At 32.3% G+C, this 20,861-nt stretch overlaps 1 protein-coding gene across 8 annotated transcripts in view; it reads right to left on the bottom strand.

Annotated features, from left to right (window-relative positions):
* Positions 1 to 5,461: 5,461 nt before the first annotated feature.
* Positions 5,462 to 20,861, bottom strand: part of LOC127703104 (uncharacterized) — a 28,636-nt gene continuing 13,236 nt past the window's right edge. For 2 of the 8 annotated variants that reach the window (XM_052207649.1, XM_052207567.1), the window contains exons 2-3: positions 9,776 to 10,024; positions 5,462 to 8,327 (exon numbers count right to left, since the gene is read on the bottom strand). In XM_052207649.1, coding sequence (XP_052063609.1) covers positions 6,602 to 8,327; positions 9,776 to 10,024 — 1,975 coding nt within the window. In that variant the 3' untranslated portion in view covers positions 5,462 to 6,601. The other 6 variants (XM_052207724.1, XM_052207824.1, XM_052207819.1 and 3 more) reach the window with 6 other exon arrangements.

Genomic DNA, 20,861 nt, shown 5'->3' with positions numbered 1-20,861 from the left:
GGAGTACGACAAAATCGGTAAAATTACAGATCAGACGACTATACTGGCATCTAAAGATCTAAGACCGTGAAAACATGTCGATTGTGTGTCATCCATGCCTGGGGTAGAAAATTCTTCTCTTTTATGAACAGTAGATTTACAAAAAATATCGTATCGATTATATATCAACACAAAAGTGCTGACTACTGGGCTGGTGATACACTCGGGGATGAAGCACCAGCAGTGGCATCTACCCAGTGGTTGTAAAACTCATCAAAGATACCAGGCTAATAGTTTGGTACGACAGACGCCTGTTTCGGCTACATAAGACTCAAAAGAATTGCTCGCATCAAAATAGTTGAAAGGTTAAATCAAGTAAGGAACATACTCATCAAAGATACCAGGCTTATAATTTTGTACGCCAGACGCACGTTTCGTCTACAAAAGATTCGCCAGTGATGCTCGAATAAAAAAGTTAATAGGCCAAATAAAGTTGAAGAGCATTGAGGACCCACAACTCATAGACAGCTTAGGTAATCTATTCCTGGGGTAGAAATTTTTTACCATTTCGAACAATTAAACAGTTAATTTATAAATATAACCATATCAATGATATTTCATATCAACACAGAAGTGTTTACTACTGGTCTCGTGATACCCTTGGGGATGACACCTCCAGCTGCACTGACACCGACCCAGGGTTGTAAAAAACTCAACAAAGATACCAGGCTTATAACTTTTTATCGCCAGACACGCGTTTCAACTACAAAGACTCATTAGTGACGCTCGAATAAAAATGTTAAAAGGCCAAATAAAGTACGAAATTGAAGAGCATTTAGGACCCCACAATTCTGAAAGGTTTTAGCAAATACAGCTACTGTTAGGTAATCTATTCCTTGAGTAGAAAATCCTTATCAATGATGGTCATGTTAATACAGATATGCTGACTACAAGACTGGCGATACCATCGTGGACGAAACCTCCACGACATTGAAGAGCATTGAAAACCAAAAATTTCAAAAAGTTGTGCAAAATACGACTAATGTTATGTATACCCGAGGGTAGAAAATTCTTAGTGTTTTGATTGCATCAACATTTTGTTAACAGCACATTTACAAAAAAATAGCGTATTTTTTATGTCGATACAGAAGTGGTGACTACTGAGCTGGTGTACGAAAGGTCCACCAGCAGTCGTGTTGATTCAATAGCTGTGAAAACTTATCAAAGATACCATTCTTATAACATGGTACGCCTGTCGCGCGTTTCGTCTACATCAAATTCATCGGTATCGCTCGATTACAAATAGTTGAAAGGTAAAAACAAGGATGAAGTTAAAGATCATTTATACCAAAAATTCTAAAGAGTTGTGCAAGATACGATTTAGGTTATCTTTGCCTGGTGGTAGAACATCGTGAATGTTTTACGCCGAACGTCGCAATATTTCAGTCGATGTACCTAAATTGAATACATGAAGTAATTTGGACCATTTACTGTATAATATGCATATATTTTGGAGTTCGAATTACAACTTTATTCATGGAATTTTAATTTTTCTTTTAATTAAACAATATTTAGATTTTGATTTCAAACTTTGAAGAACTTTTCAGGTCGAACTTGGGAACTTTCGACAATAAGGCCAGATTATTTATATATTGTTGATATTATTTATTTGACTCGTTTTTGTCGTTTAATTATCAAATATACAGGTTTTTTTTCACGTTACGTAATATTTTCTAAGCAGTGCACACAAATATCTGTATGTAATAAATAATTCATATGCTACTAGATTGGAAAACTTCTTATAAATAAGACATGCAGAATTTGATTCGAAATATCTTGTGAAGTTCGCAGGAAGTAACTTTTTCAAACATCATTTTTGTTTCGTTGAAATAGTACTGTTGGTTTTTGATAACATACTGCTTGATATGATTTCTGGATGTTTTGGACTAGATCAGACCAGCCTATGATTGGTCCGATATCATTTTCACTACATACTTCTTGAAAGTAATCGAAATTTATATTTTTGAGACTGAAACATATTTTTTGAAAAATTTTGTATTTCAAACAAGGTCTTGAATCGAAATTTTAATCTTGATTTATTTTTACTATTTTTGTCTAATGGAGAGATATATATTTATTCTTTATACCGGTATTATTAACAAATGTTATACCATTAACGGTACCCATTGTGCACCAGATGCGCATTTTGACAATTAATGTCTCTTCAGTGATGCTCAAGGCCAAAATATTTGATAGTCCAGAACATAATACCGAAATGAAGAGTTGATAAACAAAAAAGGAAAATAAGTTGAGCCAAATCCGGACAAGGAATCAGAGCTATGCACGAGAGAGATAAATTCCTGAATTAAAAACGATTTCAAAATTTTATAACAGCAAATTTAAACAGAACAATATCCGTATTTTGAAGCCAAACTATACCGAAGAACTAGATACTGGGATTATGATACCTTCGGGGAGTAACAGTCCACCAGCAAAGGTATCGAACCAGTGGTAGTAGTAGCATTTACAGTATCAATTTTATTGCACCAGACGCGTATATCGATTGTAAAATCTCCCTTGTATCGACAATTATAATTTTGATTTCATTTACAGCTCAAAGAAAGATAACTGTGATTTGTTTTCCTATTTCAGTCGCTCTTTAAGAAATCTTGAAAGTCGTGAATCATTATTGAGTTTTACAAATCTTTAGGTGTTCACTTTGTCGATAGTCATTCAACAAATTAAAAATAAAAAGTATGTATATTTCCACAGGCCTAAGTACGAAAGCCCAGAAGGATCATGCGAGGAACAAAGTAAATAACTTGATGTTCAGAAAGAAAGAAATGTGAGATAGAAATGTTTTTAAACGGATAGGTGGTTTGAATTTTTTGTGATGCTAAACTTCTGTTTTCGTTTTGTCTCAAGGTTATTTTGAATCGGTTTACATTGTATATAATTACATTACATGTATGATTCATTATAATACGTTATTTTGATTGGCTAACAGCAACCTCGCGTCATTCTGAAATTAACCTTCATTTCAAATTGAAATGTAACATTCATGATGACACAAGCTTCCACAAAAAAGTGCACAGGTAAATAAAAGAAAACTTGCTAGAAATCGTGTTTTCATGATCCTAGCAAAAAACTGTAATTATAAGTATTGAATGCTTCTTTGAGTAATTTTATAGGGTTGTAAATGCGTTCACCGTATGCACATTTTTAGAATGAAGCGATTCCGCGCTTCATACAAAATGTACCTCGGTCAACGCTTTTACACCCCAATGAATTTACAAAAAGATGCATTCAATTCTTAAATAATGCCCTGTGATAATAAGAAACTTGTTGATATTGTTTTCTTGCATTTTTAAACCTTAATCTCCGTAAGTACATTAATTCAATTGTTGTAAACTAAATTTATATCAAAATGCGTGTATTTGTTCTGATAAATGGTCAAAGAAGATGATGCACTAAGGGCCAAATTTGACCCATAAAAGTTTAATATTACATAATCAGAGGAGTTCGTTGTTGGTTGTAAATAAATGTAAATGTATGTGCAAAGTTTAAACTTTGAAAAATTATGAATATTTACGGAGATTGTCGAAAGATAGCATTATTTTAAACTTTCTACCATTGATCACTAATTTTGCTTTATTTCACACATAATTGTGATTTGCAAATATTGAGCACATGCAAAAACCACAAAAATATTTACATAACAGGTGTTGTTCATACAGACACACATTGTGGTAATTTATTTAGTTGGTTCTTTCATGTGATCTTATTTGCGGGTCCAGAAAAATATTTTGGTTACTCGAACTAATATTTATAGGAATATCATATTTCCTTTATTAAAGTTATACACAGGTGCCTAAATGTGTCTGATGGTAACAATTATGTAATGTTTAATTTTATTTTTTTATCAAATTCGTTGAAAATAGTGTTTTGTGGAATGTTGTTTGCCTTTTCGTCTTGTTTCGTGTTTTGCTATAGTATTGTCGGTTTAATATAAAATTAAAAAAAAACCAAACAAATGAAAGTACAATTAATTTTTAACTACCGTATACTTCGACTGATGCGGATAATGTGAACAAATTCACATTACAACAAAAACTTCCTTTGCCTATGTCATGAACTATGCTGTTCAATTTTGCTGACCTTATATTGATGAATAACTATCATGTTTAACCTGTCTTAAACAATTAAATATGTACGAGGAATAGAGTGCACGGTGTAATTTACCCTTTCCTGATAAGTATGCGATACTTGATGTAATTTAGATTTCCTCATTCATGACGCGCGCTGGTGTACAAAATTATGAGAATGGTATGTTAGAGCTTTTTTTTCATTTTCTAACACTTGTTCGATACCGCTGTTGGTGGACGGTTAGTGTCCGAGAGTATCATCAGCTAAGTAGTCATTTATTTGGCCCTGACATGATTTATAACATACCTTTTTTCAAATTATCTTTTTTACAAAGTTTAGAAATTTTCTAGAAATTAAGGTTGCAACTCCTTCAGGCAAAGTTAATTTTAGGTGGATTTGGCTATTCTTTCTGGCTCTCTATTGGTCATATAGCTGCTCAAGTATTTAAGTATTAACACATCTTTGGCTTTATATTATATGTTTTGAGCGTTCCAGATAAAGTAAATCCAGAAAAGGCTCTTCGGTTACACCAGCTTCAAAGAGTGTTATCATCATTTTCTAGCACTGGATCGATAGGACTGTTAATGCCCGACCGTATCATCAACTCAGTAATCAGTGTTTATAACATACCTTTCCGTTGATATGTATAGAAATTATTAAGAAACTAAGGTTGCAACTCCCTCGGGTAAAATTGACTTTTGATGAATTTAGCTATTCTTTCTAGGTCTTCTTAGCTTCTCAAGTATTAAAGTATTTGAGCACCCTTTGCTTTCAAATGTTTATGATTTGAGAGTTCCAAATGAAGGTAAATACAGAAAAGCTCTTCGGATGCACCAGCTTTAAAGAGTGTTATTTTCATTTTCTATCGCTTGGTTGGTGCCGCTTTTGGTTGAATGTTGGTTGACTGTTGGTTCCCAAGACTATCATTAGCTGAGCTGTCAGCAATATCAGCACTGACATGATTTATAACATACCTTTCTTAAGTTTTGAAATTATCAAGAAACTAAGGTTCCAACTCCATCAAGCAATGTTGATTGTGGGTGGATTTTCCATGACATGTTTACTATTGTTAATGGGTGTTTCCTCTTACTCTTCCTATCCTCTAATGATTTATGGTTGTCTATCTAGGACTTCACAAACATTTAGGAATGCCCTGATATTTAGTGCAGTCACAGCGGCCAATTTCTTATGGATGTGCTAGAAACGAGTCAAGAAAAGTAGTGATGACATCTGCAAGTTCTGGTCATATTCAGTGATGGTTATAACCGAGTAAATGAAGAACGGATTTTGGCTACGACAAATGGAACATGTCATATGTGATGCAGGGTAAAACAAGTAACAAAGATGAATTTAATAACATTCTTATACTGAACAAATAATATGAATAAATAAAAAGTCTTTTTCATCATTTTCTAAATGAGATAGAAATAAAAGTATGCTGATACTTATAAAAAAATGAACATACATGAAATGTAAAACAAATGATTTAGAATTATCGGTAATAAAATATTTGAAATGAATCACGGAATTCAGTTATTACGTGTTTTCAAACAGAAGAAACGCCCGCATGTACTCGTTTGATTTAAAGAGAGGCAAAAGAAATATGTAATAAATTGATTCTTACCTAAATATGCAAATTAAAAAAAAATGCGGATTAAACGTCATTGAGACAAAAATGTAACAAACCAAAATGGACATAATTTTGTATGTTTAGCAAAATTACCATTATGAAAATAAGGAGATGTGGTATGATTGCCAATGAGACAACTATTCACAGAAGTTCAAATAAAGTGGATGTAATCTTTGTTTTATGCTTCTTAAAATGATATCTTTGTTTCATGATTATGTTAGCACAGACCTGAGAAAACATAAAGAATTATATAGATAACTATAACAATATTAAGTCACTTCAACTAAGTAAGAAGTTTACTTGTTTTTAACAAACCATTTTATGAATATTCATGTAACGCTAGTGGCAAGACTTTCTACCTAAAACATGCATTTTCCTTTATCGATACCGATTGAACATATTATTTTATACTCAGTCTGCTGAAAAGGTACCAAGATTTTATAAATGCAACGAAATATACCTTGGTACAGCATGATGGTTTGAATCAATAAGAATTACAAAATATAGAAGTTTGGTATACATCAATGAGACATCAACAACGAGACACAAAAAAGCAAGTGTCAACATAGCGTTTTCAAAAATAGACAAGTGCATGTATAAAATATGACAAGATCTTAATTCAAATAAGGAATAGAAAAAAATCTGAAACTAGTCTGCCATCAACTACCGATTGAATAAGTTACCCCAATCCTGCTCAGATTCACTCTTATATAATTTCTTAATTTAATTTGTGCGAGGTAAAGAGGTTTTGTGTACATACTATGACAATATGAGTAATAAAATATGAAATCATTTTCATACCATTTATGATTTAACTTTAAATACTATGCACTTCTTTTTAAACATTTAGCATTTGATTGTCTCGTTCTCGAAAGTAGAAATGGATATTCCACTGTCATCAACCTCCGTCCGTGGTGTAGTGTCTTTATTGCAATTAAAGTCACGAAGTTCTTCAATTTTCGACGATTCTTCATAATGTGATAAAGCCGAATCGTGTTCATCTTCATATGTTAGGAAGAAACCATTATTATCCTCTGAAGGAGAAACGTCTGTGTGTCTTACATTATTTTTTTCTGAATACGTCTTATTATGTTTATGATCTTTTTTCTCCTCATTTGAACTTCTAATGTCACTTCTGTTTTTCTTTATTGGTGTCTTAACTGTTTTTAAAGTATTCAAATCCACAATTATCTGAGGAATTTCTTTCTCCTCGTCCACAGAACTGTGATCACTTCTTTCGGTGCTTACTGTATTTTTAACTGGTTCGCAGTTACTTCTACGTTTTTCCATGTCTGAATGCTCACCAAATAAGCGTCCTTCTACTCTAATGGTATCTAGTGGGGTTTCTGATAAAGAACTAGCAGTCCGTTTAGATTCCGAGCTTGCATTATGTCGTGGTTGTCTAGGAGTAAGGCTGTCTTTACTTCTTTTCGATGAAACTGATATGATACTGTTGCTTTCTTCAATTACATCCTCTTTTGATTTAAAGTTGATTTTTACGGAAATTTTCATGTCTGGACCAATTTCACTTCTTGTTGTCTTCGTTAGATTGCTTTCGTCACGTTCTGTGATGTCCGTTAAATTACATGCAATGCTCTTCTTCGTTTGAGCTGAAGTAGCACTTTCGTGGACTCGCAATAACTCTAAAGACAAAGTAGGAATCCTTTGTTCTGTGTCATCTGATTTTTCATCACTTTCTTTGTATGCAACAGGTTCGAAATTGTAGTTTTCATCATTTTGCGTAAACTCATTATCTGGGTCACCGCGAGATGAATTCTCACGAGAGTCCACATCTGCGAGGGTACTAGACGCTGCTCTGGAAGGAGGTGATGTCAGAGTGTTGATACCCAGTTCAGAGTTTTGACATTCAGAGTAGAGACTAGGATTTGGAACACGAGTAGGGGAAGCCGGAGATGTAAAAATAAATGGTTCATTGATGCGTTGCACTGATTTGATTGCAAATAGTTCCTCACTTCGTTCAGTTTCAGTTTCAGCTTCATTAAATAAATGTTTGTATTTGTTGTAAGTATTGTTTACACGCTGGCCCTTTATGAGGGAAGTTTTCACAAAATGAGGCTGCTTATCAGCATCTAAGACTCGCTGATATCGTCTTTGAAAATCTTGATTGCTGTTAATGTTTATACCACTATTGCTATTGGACCCAGTAGTGTTTATGGTTTGTCCAAATGCTATAGGTCTTTTTCTTGACAATTTAACACGATTTTGATAGCCTTGGAAACCAGCTGAAAAGATATAGGGCATTTCGGACTCGAGCATGTTAAACGCATTTGGTTCAAAACTAACATGCTTAAGCTCGTCTTCATTTTTGGATTTCTCTGATTCTGAACTCCCATTAACCCTTGGTAACAACTTAGTCTTTGAACGTTGTTTGCGTGGATTTATGGCCTTGCTCTTGTTCCATGGAGAATCGAGTGATTTTGTAATTGTTTGATTTTTATGATCTCGAACATCTTGAAGATGAATAGATCGCGAACTTTTTCTACTCCGAAAACTTGACGGAGAAGATTTTCTTGCACTCGAACTTTTTTCAAAGGAATCTTGAGCAACTTGTCTAAAATAAGAAAGACAATCTTTATGAAATATGAAAATTAAATAAAATTGTGTGTATCTACAACAAAACAACGATATAAATGACATATTTAAAGTCAGAAAAAGAATCGTATGACAAAAGTATATTTAGTTAAGGTAATTTTGTCGTAGTTGCGTATTTCACGTTTTCTGTTTGATTAATGCCTATTTTTAATGTTTCTGGAAATCGCTTACATTTCTTTCTCTGTCTATTTTTAGGTGGTCATTTGATTTTCTGTTTCTTACGTTAATATGATAGACGCTTTGTTGTTTTTAGCCCGGTATCTATGATGAGTTTATTAAGTCGTTGAAATATTTTTTTCTTTTTAAGTTTAAATTATCCAGCATCGTTATGTTATGTTATGGTAAATAAATCATATCTTAAGTAAAAAATATGAGCATAGGTAAAAACATTGAGACTTTGCTATGCAAACTTTTTTTTTTAAATTTCGAAGTGAATATTAAGCTTATTTAAGTATAACAACCAAGAAATAAAGATTCATCATTATGCCAATTAGTTGTGCTGTATTGTTGTACTTCTCACATTAGTCCGTGATCTCTCTGACGTCTGGCGGGCTTTTTAAGAACTTGTTGAGGCCATAGGACGTTAAAGTGCACCCATACAGAAAACATGAAAATTGCGGACCCGGACTTGAGTCGGCAAATTTCTGTCTCGAAATCGTTTTAGGTCCATTTTAAAGTAGATGAATCATACAGCATACGATTTCGTATTCAAATGTATCTACTGATGGATACCTTTTATTCACGAAATATCTCCATGTAGCACAAAAAATGCTTTATTTCCATCAAAATTCCATTTTTTTGGTTATTTCCTTTCACTTTGCACACGTTTTCATGTGACTGCGTTATTTCATTCTATGTGGATATAATTTTGATTATAAATAAAAGCATTGAATCCCAGTGAGCAGCATATATTAACGAGATCTGCCTCGTCGTCCAATCTATTGTGTATACCAATCTATTGAGTGCAAAGGATTACGTATACATCAATTGCATTGATTAGCTCCCATGATTACAAGTACTGGGAGAAATTAACTCAAGATCGCAATATATTTTAGAAAGTGAAAGTATGTTGCTGAAATTTTTTTTTTTTTTTTTTATAAGCCAAGGAAGTTAGTGATTAAAATGTACTCATTTGTGCAGAAACATTAATATGGAATAGAATGATGGTCGATTTATCTACTTCAAAATGGATCTAGTACAATTTCGGTACAGAAACTCGTCGCCTCAAGTCTGGATCGGCAATTTCAATGTTTTCTATATAGGCTCCATTCTGACGTCCCACAGTCCTAGCAAGGCCTAAAAAGAAAGGCCATCAGATGTCAGATCAATCTTGGACAAACCTCACATTTTCTTTGTTAATATTGGATATATTTGTGAATATGTTTATCAATAAAAAAAGTCAATTACTTTATCTTAATTGGCAGGTTATCCAAAGACTTGTAAACAGCTTCATTATTTCGAAGTCTATCTCGGTGAAGCTTTATGATGTATCTCTTGGAGATTTCCTCTTTTGATATACCCAAAGTATCATTTCGGTGTTGTGTTGTGCCAATGTGTGTAGGTGGCGCTCTCAGGGACAAAGATGGTGGGATTGTTCCTTTCCGCATTAGTTCCACTATATGAGGATCATCCAGATCCGCCATGTCATGATCACGACTGAAATATAAAAAAAAAACACAATTTGACCTTATAGATATGTATTTTTGATTTTAATGGTGGGTTAGAAGATACTATATGTGTTTGTTTTCTTTTTGCGTAAAAAATGACAATTATTCGCTATCTTTATAAATAATAACAATTCCATTTCGAACGATACGAATGTTTAATATAACCACTATGATGAAAAACAGTGGTAGGCCTCGAGTGCATATCATCTGGACTTACACGAGATTGAAATCCTGCTCAGAGTGGCTGTTTACATATAAAGAAGGGTATAAATTCATATCAACCAACATGTTCTCTTCCGGAATATACAATTTATATGAAAGATTATTGTCTGGGGGTTTAACACATATTCCTTCATCCATTCATCAGTATGATGTTCTAGTGCCAGAACAATTTTGTGCAATACCGAGCACAAAAGTTTTAGGAAGACCTGTTAATAGTTAAGAGTCATGTGGAAAAGACCAAAAGAGCACATCAGGGCAATTAATGCGACAGTAGTTTAACTACGTTCAAATCTCATAAACGGATAAGAAGAGACATGTTTATTCTTAACACACGAAAACTAGGGGAATCGCATGGACTAGAGAAAGGAACGAGACCGGGTGCGTCGACGGGGTATGCGTATCCTGGTTAAACAAGTGAATCTGTAAGCTACTGCTCACTAATGATACCCCCGCCCGCTGAAAGTATAAGGTAAACAGGAAGTTGTTGAGGTATAAATCTGAAAACGCATCACACTGTATAGCTGACTCATATAAACCCTGAAACCAAATTTCAGAAATCCTTGTAATGTAGTTCCTGAGAAAGATGCGACGAAAAATATTCATGGGACGGACAGATAGACTGACGGATGGACGGACAGACAGAGGCAACACAGTACAGCCCCACTTTTTTAAAGCGGGGGTATAACAAAGTAGTTTCAGAGAAGAGACAAACCCATCAAATGAACGTGTGATTTCAGCCGTCGTGGTGTATTAACCGACAAATGATATACATGGTATTCTGCTACACAATTAAGTCAGGTATATTATCAAAAATTTAAAGCCTTACATTACTAATTTATAACAATTCTAGCTAATAATTATGCGTTTAAGTAGAGTGTGAAGGAAAATGATATGTTCGTATTGAGAACGATAGTGACTTCCAAAGTATAAAAAAATCTAAAACTACTTACATATTACAACACAAGCACACACTATTTACTATATGTTGAAATTTACTGCTCATGTCAATAAAAATTTCTTTTTAAAAACTGTAATATTTGTCTCATTAATTTGTATCTATCTTCAAAAAATCTCATACCATTTCAAAAAAATATGTATGTTCTCCTATTCACTGTATTGTTAAAATGACAAAAAAAAACAATGAAAGCATGATTTTATTTGTGATATGGTAAAGAACCAGATAAATGGTTCAAGTTACTTATTTGTTAAAATGTCTTTGTCTGTAGAACAATACAAAGTAAGAGAAAACTGGTTGTCATGTTTGCATATTGGTTTTGTTTACAACTATTGGAAATAAAAAATCAAATTATTTTTGAAACACTTTATAACTCTGTCGTTCAATTGTCAAACCTTAGTATACTGTTACTTCATTTTGCTGTAAAAAAGTTATTTGAGAATTAATTAAAAGTTTATTACATTATTTTAACGCACTTTATAAAGCAGTAACATTTAAAGTGATTCATGAATTAGAATCAAATGTCTATTCAATGGTCTACTATGTTTTGAAAATGAAATGTATTACTATTTAATATCATAATGCACCCACCGTCAGTCAACATATAGGAAGAAGTCCGAAAAATACCACAAATCATTGCAACACAAAAACTTTGTCGATGTACTAAATTTATTCTTTCAAACGGTTTTAAATCAAAACCTTGGTCTATTGAGGATGTTATAATGTGATACAATGTGTATACATAAAATTCTTATGTACCATTGTATGCTTTCAAATGTCACCGAAAAATATTTAATATTTAATCACGTCATAAGTATCATCTATTGTGTTTTCATACCAATGACAAATACGTTATTTATTTCTTCCTATTTTGTTCCCAAGAACTAATGTTTGTTAAAGGTTAGCTTCTTAAAACTTATCTGTATCAAGGACCGCAGGAGTGAGAAGTATTAAGATACTTTCATTACAAAAGTATATTTTGTAAAGCATTATACTTTAATGTACAAATATTTAACAAAAATCTTTTGATTTTTAAAAGTACTTGAGCATTGTGACTTTATCAACCTTCAATAAAACCTGCGATAAGTGTTTTGATATCTATTACTTTACATAAGCTTAAAATCGAAAGTGAAAACATAATTGAATACCGACTTGCTAAAAATATAGCTGTCAGTTTTTGGTGTAGAGTAATTTAAATTTTCACTATGTTCTAAGTTTCATCTCTGAGTAAATTTCAAAAGAAACAGATACGTTGTTGTTTCATGATAAACTATAACATTGTAATTATAACTTCTGAAGTAGATTTGTTTAGGTGTGTTCGATACCAACATTTTTGAAAGCTAAATACCATGTGGACCCTTTGGCTGAAATGGCTGCATTTTCACTTCAAAATTAACTCTGAGTACAGACAAACCTGAGTATCTGGAAAAAATTTAAGGCATAGCATGCTCTAGATAAATAAAATTTAAGTACATTTTTTAGAAAATTAAAAACTTAAATGGATTTTGTACTGCACTTTTTCTCATTCCTCCAGAAGGTGCCAAAATAAACGAAGTTGGGAAAGAGGTTTGAGAACTTCCCCAAAGGTAATCCAGTTAAGTTTTTAATTTTCTAAAACAAAAAATGCATTTGGATGGAGAGTTGTCTCATTGGCACTCATACCACATCTTCCTATATCTATTTGAATTTTATTTATCTAGGGCATGCTATGCCTTAAAACTTTTCCAGATGCACAGGTTAGTCTGTGTTCAGAGTAAATTTTGAGGTGAAAACGCAGCCATTTTAGCTTATGGGTCCACATGAACCTTAAAAACATTAAAACGCTCTTAGTCGTCAATGCCTTAGAGACCCGAATCATTAGTGTGGTGCTCATGAATTTTATAAAGTTGACATTCCAATCGAAAGTTGTACCTTTAATAAATGTAAACCACGGTTGAAGGATTATTGTATCCGAGACGTTCAGCCCACTTTCAGTAATATTAACTGAGTGGTCTGTCGACTTATGGTCAGCTGAGTGATGCTATTATTATTAACTGATAGTCCACCTACAGTAAACTTGGTGATGTGACAAAGTATTGTCTTTTGGGAGAGGATATCGTCATAGTCTTACCGTTCACCTCCATTATTAACATTTTTTTATAGTTTGTTACATGTGATTATGGATAATCTACACTCAGACAGCAATCGAACAATAAAATATGATCGACACTATTTATTGAGAGTCCTCGATCAACGAACCCTTAAAATGTCATGGCCCAAAGTACACAAGAATGGTTTTAGAAAATGATAATCGATATTTGAGGAGTACCATTTAATTGTCACCGAAATATTTTGCTAATTAAGTGACATTTTATAAAAATACAGTTACATGCCAAAGGTGTTGTCACTGATAGTTATTTGATAATGAAATTACATTTGGAAAAAAAGAAAACTATTCATTACCTTAAAATGCAAATGTAAACGCCAATGTATCTGAAAATGACGAAACCACGTTATCAAAACAGTCCATGATCAGAAAACATGTACATATGTATATGTACGTCCAACACATCCAATTAGTATACTATTTGCATAATGCTAAGCCTTGCAATTCCCTCTAAACAGTATTAAGGTACTGCAATACTGCTACATTCACTAATAGTTATACTCTCACATACTGAACATAACAATAATAATAATAACACTAACAACTTTATCAAACATTTTAAAATTAATAATCAATAATGCTCACTTTGCGTGTTTAGATATCAAATAAATTGAGCTAAATTTGTGATGAAATTGTCTTTTTTCAATGTTTTCTGGTTTGGAGTAGGATGCATTTTTTCTAATTTTACTAGGCCAGTATTGTATATTTATCTTTTGGATATAAAAAGAAAAAATAACAAAAATACCGAACTCCAAGGAAAATTCAAAACGGAAAGTCCTTTATCAAATGGCAAAACCATAAGCTCAAACACATCAAACGAGTGGAAAACAACTGTCATGTTCCTGACTTGGTACAGTAATATGACACAGATAATTTCAAGGCATTTTCCATTCCTGTAGTTTTTGTTGGTTGCTACTGAATGCAACTTATTTCGATATACTGCTTATATATCAAGCAAAGTTTAATCAATTACATTACGCGAAATTGTTAAAATTTTTACTTACGATATTTCTGGCAATGAATAACTGCGAAGACCCATTACTTGCGAAATTTCCAGGCTAACATTACAAAGTTAAATTCAATTTTAAATTTGTTTTGAACGTATAGTTGATGTTAATAAACCTTCTATTTTGATTTTGAAAAATTTTGTATAGGTAAAATGGGTAGGGGTTAACGTTAAAAGGTGATAATAGAATATGTAATTTTAATAAAATCAATTTATCATGCTACTATCTTTAATCATACTGAGATGAATAATTTGATTCATCAATCTTGCATTGAAAATTGAAAGAAAGTAATGTTATACCATATCTCAAATCTAATGGGCTTCATACAAATTTTAAAGATTCATTTAGTAGAATAGCTCTGTTCTATTAGTGCAGGTACACGAGTAGATGTAAATTTTAAAACCGGTTCACTTGATAGTTAAATACTTATACGCTTTATGTCCACCTTATAGACAAGAAAAACCTATAAATAATTTCTTCAATTATGGAATCATTAGCATTTCATATAATGATCTATTTTAGACTTTTTTCAATTATTGTCATGTGCTGCAAGTCATGATTTTTAAAAGGTTCAGAAAAGTTTCAGATGATAATATCTTCAGAGTTTTGTACCCTTCACTTCTCTGTATGAATTACCAGCGAAGATCTGGTGTCAATTTAAACATAGTCAATCAGTCAATGACTATGGAATATATCTTTATACAATTGCGTAGGCAAAAAAAAAGTAATTAATAGTGCGTATAAATAAAAGGAGACGTGGTATGAATGCCAATGAGAGAATTATCCATCAAAGTTCACCGTGCGTCCTTCAATAATAAGCAAAAAAATACCGTATAGCAAGCTTCAATAGATGCCGTATAACAAAATTCCTAGTTCATGGTAAAAAAAAATAAAAAAAAACTATCATAACAGACAGCAACCAACTATAACCGATGGATAACTGGACCCTTGCTTGACAAAGGCACATAAAGAATGTGTGGTGTGTGTGTGTGTGGGGGGGGGGGGGGGGTAAACATGTTTCTCAATAATATAATTATCAACCCACTACCTTACATTGAACAGGATGAGGACAATCACTTAAATGGGTTTTAATATTCCGTTTGTGATATAATACCCCAAATTGGATGTAAATTTACTGTGCAAAAAAAAAAACGTTGCATGTATTTTATTCAAGGAAAAATATAACAAAGTGCAAATGATTACATAAAAGGAAACAAGTTTTGGTCAGCAACTTTTCTGAATACCTGGTTGCTTGTCAGTTTGATCCCTTGGAAGGTGCTGGGTTTTTTTTGTGATTATTTTGTGGCAACGTCGCTAACCAAAAATTGGTTAAATTCAAAAATAAAGATTTTTTGCACTGAATATTATTCAATATTTATATCCCATTTGGGTGATCGTCCCCAACCTGTTAAACAGTGTTTGTAACAGTACAGACATAATGCAAACTGTATCAATCAGTTGTAAAGGGATATACTCATTAGCTCTCTACTAAGCACAAGGAAGTTTAAAGCTCAATTTTGACTAATAAATTAATAGACCCGGCATGATTTAATTTTATTTAAAAGTCATCCATAACGGAAGTTTTGCAAAATAAACGACGAAATCGAAAGCAAATAACAAGGCGAATAGAAGAAACGTATTAATTTTTACCAATTCCTTTATAAAAGTCAGTATGATTGAATTAAAAAAGAAAACTTTAAATATAAAATACTATTTTAGTGATACGTACCATTTGATGAGATTTATGTATAAAAATTCCGCCATGTCACGACAAAAACATATTATATATATATTCCCTAAACGACAGAGCAGGTGTTAACCCCGTGTGAGACTCACTTAAATCGTAGAAGTATATATATAATCATTTTTATGTAGGAAAAACAAAAGCTAAAACATCAATATATTCAGGTTTCGGGTGACAATTAGGTTTTAAAGAGATATATTATTTATACCTTAAAGCTGGAATAATAACGTTATTATCACAAATGATTAACAAAACATAATATTATACAATGGGAGTGAATATTGTCAATTTTGCTTGCATTTAGAAATACTTAATGTTTATGTAATTGGAGAATAACCTTTTGAAATGTATTTTATTTAGATTTTGCATGCAAAGCATGCTTTTCTTTAAGTTTGTGTTTGCATATTATGGAAAAATGCCAAATTTTGTAGATATCGCATATATTGATCACAAACAAATGAAGGCACTCCAGGCTCTGTCTTTTTCGCACTTTTGTTTCCGATCTTCTGAAAGAACAATAACAGACCTTTCGGTATTACCTTTAATATTGGAAATAGGTCAATGTTACAGTTAAACGTATTTGAGTTCTTTAACTTTAATAAACTAATTACTAAGTTATTTGCGTAAAGTAACTTATAAATCTCTTTTTAATAAAAATCAAGTTATATATCCAATAGCCATTCATTTTAACATTATAATATCGATCGCCCTTGTACTTCAGTCTTATAACCATATGCCTGATAAATACAGAAAAAAACACTTTCAAAAATCTTTTGATTATAACTATCCGTTAACCTTTAATAGCAACCGCTCACTTCTAAAAATGTTCATACTGCAACGTAATTGGTGACACAAAAGCTCCAGAAACAAGTGAAAGAATACAATAAGAACAATATTTTCCAAGCCCCCAAAACCTACTTAATTTTCATAAAAAAAAACAAAAAAAAACATTCAAAGTATTTCCTATCAAATCTTTTTAACACTGAATCATGTAAATAATCAGTGAGAGAGAGTACGTACAACATTATATCACCAGTTTAACCATGTCGACGCAAAGGCTTAAACGTAAAGACTTATGGTTTATAATTCTCATTTCTTATTCAGACTATGATAACTAGTTTTTTCTGGACATGGTTAAGTTTGCGTAGAGGCTTAAAATTAATAATACTACTGAACATAAGGAGATAAGAAAATTTTATTTTTTCTTTGAAAGGCAAACCTTTTACAATAAACCATTATTTGTCGAATAAAATAACTATTTCACATTTATTTATTAGTTGCCAGTAGAAACCATCAATCTAGCTTTTTTTCATTTCATGGTGTAATAAGAAATTTTTATAAGACAATAAAAAATTCGCAAGACGGCTTTCGGTTATGTTTCAAAAATGAATACTTATAAAAATAGTCAAAGAAAAACAATGAGTTCTTCATAAACTACAAATGAGTACAATTTGAATGTTTTCTTTTAAGGATTTCTGATTCCATAGACACTGGAAAATAGTTCTCGGTTCTTTTAAGTGGTCATTTACTTTTTTGATGTTTGTCCTCAATGACGTCCCTTGAAATTTAATAAACAACCTTGAAATGTCCATGACCTTTTTCTATGTGAAGCGATTAAGTCAGTTTCGGCTAGGTCAACAAAAACAAATGATTGAAGGACGACTGTAATCTAGTTCAAGAAGTAACGGTGTCTTGTCTTTTTGTACTATATTTTTCTTCTTAAGGCACTAATATTATTTTGTTTGGAAAGGGGAAGGACATGCGTGTTTTTTAAATGTTTAATTCTTCATTTCTTGCGAGAAAAAAAATTGTTTCAGAAGGGAAGTGAAAAAGATAGTTTTAAAAAAAAACACGCTGATTTCTTAAAAGAAATTCTTGTTGCTGTTTTTGTTTTGGATTTTGGTTGACAAAATTTTTGGGCATGCCTTGAAAAAAACAATGACCCCCTTTAATACACTCAGTATTCATTTTCCATGTTGTGTTTGGTAAATTGTTGTTTGTCTTTTGGTGGTTTATCGTTTTTTGCTTGGCATTGTCATTTTGTCTTCGACTTAGTGAGTTTGACTATCCCTTTGGTAACCTCTACCTTCCTTTTAAAGTGACACAAAAAGCGGACTTCCAGCAACGGATATAACCTGAACAGACAAGAATTGTCGACAACCTCAAAATTACAGCCTTTGAATTGAAATAAAATGCATAACATACTCTTTCTAAATTCTGTCTTACGAAGTACTTGAAATCGACTACAGTATACATACCTGATAAATTCTAACAGAAATTCCAGGTGAACTCTGTCTATTCGTGGTTTAATCATTACATGGAAGTATTTTGGATTGCTCATGATGGTTCTGAGACTGGGCTCCAACAGATTTTATATATGTATATACCTTCCTCTTTCAAAACATCCCTTTCACTTTATTATATCTTATTAGAAATATTCGCATATCTTTCATATGAACTCATATAATTCCACATCTAAATTCCACAGTTACTTTAAATTTGAACAATGGTTTTTGATTTTACCACGATGTCTTGTAATTCTTTTTGGCGTAGTATTCTACCATTATAATCCATATTTGATTATGAATAATCCCATGATAATAAAACCTATTGACAGTTTCTTCGTGTAATTTAATTGTGTATCGCATGTGTTGTAAATACCATGCGATACCAGTCTGTAAGTGTATAGTCGGTCAAAAAGGTCACTCTTTCAATTTCATTTCAAGTTTTATTATTCAAATCAAATTAAAAAATACAATAAAAAATATGTTCGTACGGTTTTTTTTTTTGGCTCGAATATCTTTTTAACATCCACACATGAAAGATATAACCTGAGATAGAGTTATAACAATGGTTCTTTAAGACACTTATTATCTGCAAGTTCGAAATCCCAATTATAATTAATTACTCCAATTAAAAATATTGATATTAAATAATAGAAGATTTGTATTCAAGGTAGTGTATTATTTTCAACACTATTTAATATATACTTATCGCGGTAATGTAAATAAGTTCAATACATGTTACAGTATTAAAGGACTTTGTGTAATAATCCCTTTTGAAACTTTGTTAGTAGTAGGTCGCGATCGAGTCCAAATATTTCAAGTTGCAAACAAAACTTTTATTAATCCTTCTTTGTGAAAGTGAATTCAAAATACAATTTCAAACAATTGAAAAGAAAATTTTACTTTGAAAAATAAAATAAAACGAAAGCCTTGGTGAATCGATAAGAAAACGATTAACGCTGATAGTAGATCAAAAGTATTCCATATTTGTGGGTTTGAATGGACAAAATGTTATCTTTAATAGTGTCATGTTATTTTAAATGGGGGGTAATTACGGTCTCTGAGTTGTCCGTAAAGTTGAGTATACATTAGTTGAAAGTGGTGGTAAGTGGTAGTGTTTGCTATTGAATTCCTGAGATAGTAAACTTTCTCTATTCTTTGTTGAGAGTATCAGATTATAAACCCAAAGAACGCTTTGAATCACTTCTCTTTGTTTGAACTGAAATGCATTATACGTTGCCACTTTAGCATTGGTCCTTTTTTAAAGTAGTGCTCCGCCTGTTGAAACTACTTGAAATCGACTTGGGAGTAGACGCACTCATTACATTTTTCTGCTCAGTATGCATTGTAAATGTAGTTTGTTTCTTTATCTAGACAAAAAGTATGAGACAAAAGTAAACGATAAATTGATATCGCACCAACTTTCTTTTATTTATTTGGCATCTTTGATTTAAATAGAAATAAGAAGATGTGGTATGAGTGCCAATGAGACAACTCTCCATCCAAGTCACAATGTGTAAAAAGTAAACAATTATAGGTCAAAGTACGGCCTTCAACACGGAGCCTTGGCTCACACCGAACAGCATGCTATATAGGGCCCCAAAATGACTAGTGTAAAACAATTCAAACAGAAAACCAACGATCTAATCTATATAAAAAATGAGACACTTAAGAACCACATCAACAAACGACAACCACTGAAACAGGTAAAGCCTACATGAAAGTGATTCTAGAAGATCTTTTCGCACTCACTGAAATCAGTACCATACGTTTGAAAACTGTTTATCTAAAGTCGACATTCTTGTTGAATTGAAACATTTTTGAGCTTGCATGAAAAGTATTGGCTTGTTTAAAAGGAACGAAAGTTGCATGTTTTCAACCGCTTGTAGACTTGTATGGAGGACGACACCCCTCATTACAGAACCAAATAATATAATATCCTACTACACCAAATAAACTATTCGCCTAGGGTTTAAATTAAATTTTTAATTAATAATACCCGAAGTTAAAAAGCTAATTCCACAACTCTACTCCTAAAATAAATTCATAAAAATTTTTGAAATCCCGCATGAAAATCGTATGAGCCTCCCCACATGTTTATAATATTGTTAGTCATAATTGTTATAAAAATAAGGAAATGTGTATGATTGCCAATGAGACAACTATCCACCAGAGTTAAAATGACGTGGATACAAGCTATTATAGTCACCGTACGGCCTATATATATACAACGACGAGAAAAATCTAAACCGTATAGTCGACTATAAAAGATCTCGACACGAAAAATATTAAACAATTCTAACGAGAAAACTACTGTAACTGCTAATTTATAACAATACAATTAAACAAAAAAATATGACAGACATGCACCAACGACAACCACTGAATTACAGGCTCCTGACTGGGGACAGGCACATGCAGAATGTTGCAAATGGCCTAACTTAATAGATCGGTACGAAGCACAAAA

The sequence above is a fragment of the Mytilus californianus genome, unplaced genomic scaffold (assembly GCF_021869535.1).
Source record: "Mytilus californianus isolate M0D057914Y unplaced genomic scaffold, xbMytCali1.0.p SCAF_1, whole genome shotgun sequence".
Lineage (NCBI taxonomy): Eukaryota > Metazoa > Mollusca > Bivalvia > Mytilida > Mytilidae > Mytilus > Mytilus californianus.
This window is presented reverse-complemented; position numbering and strand designations above follow the sequence as displayed.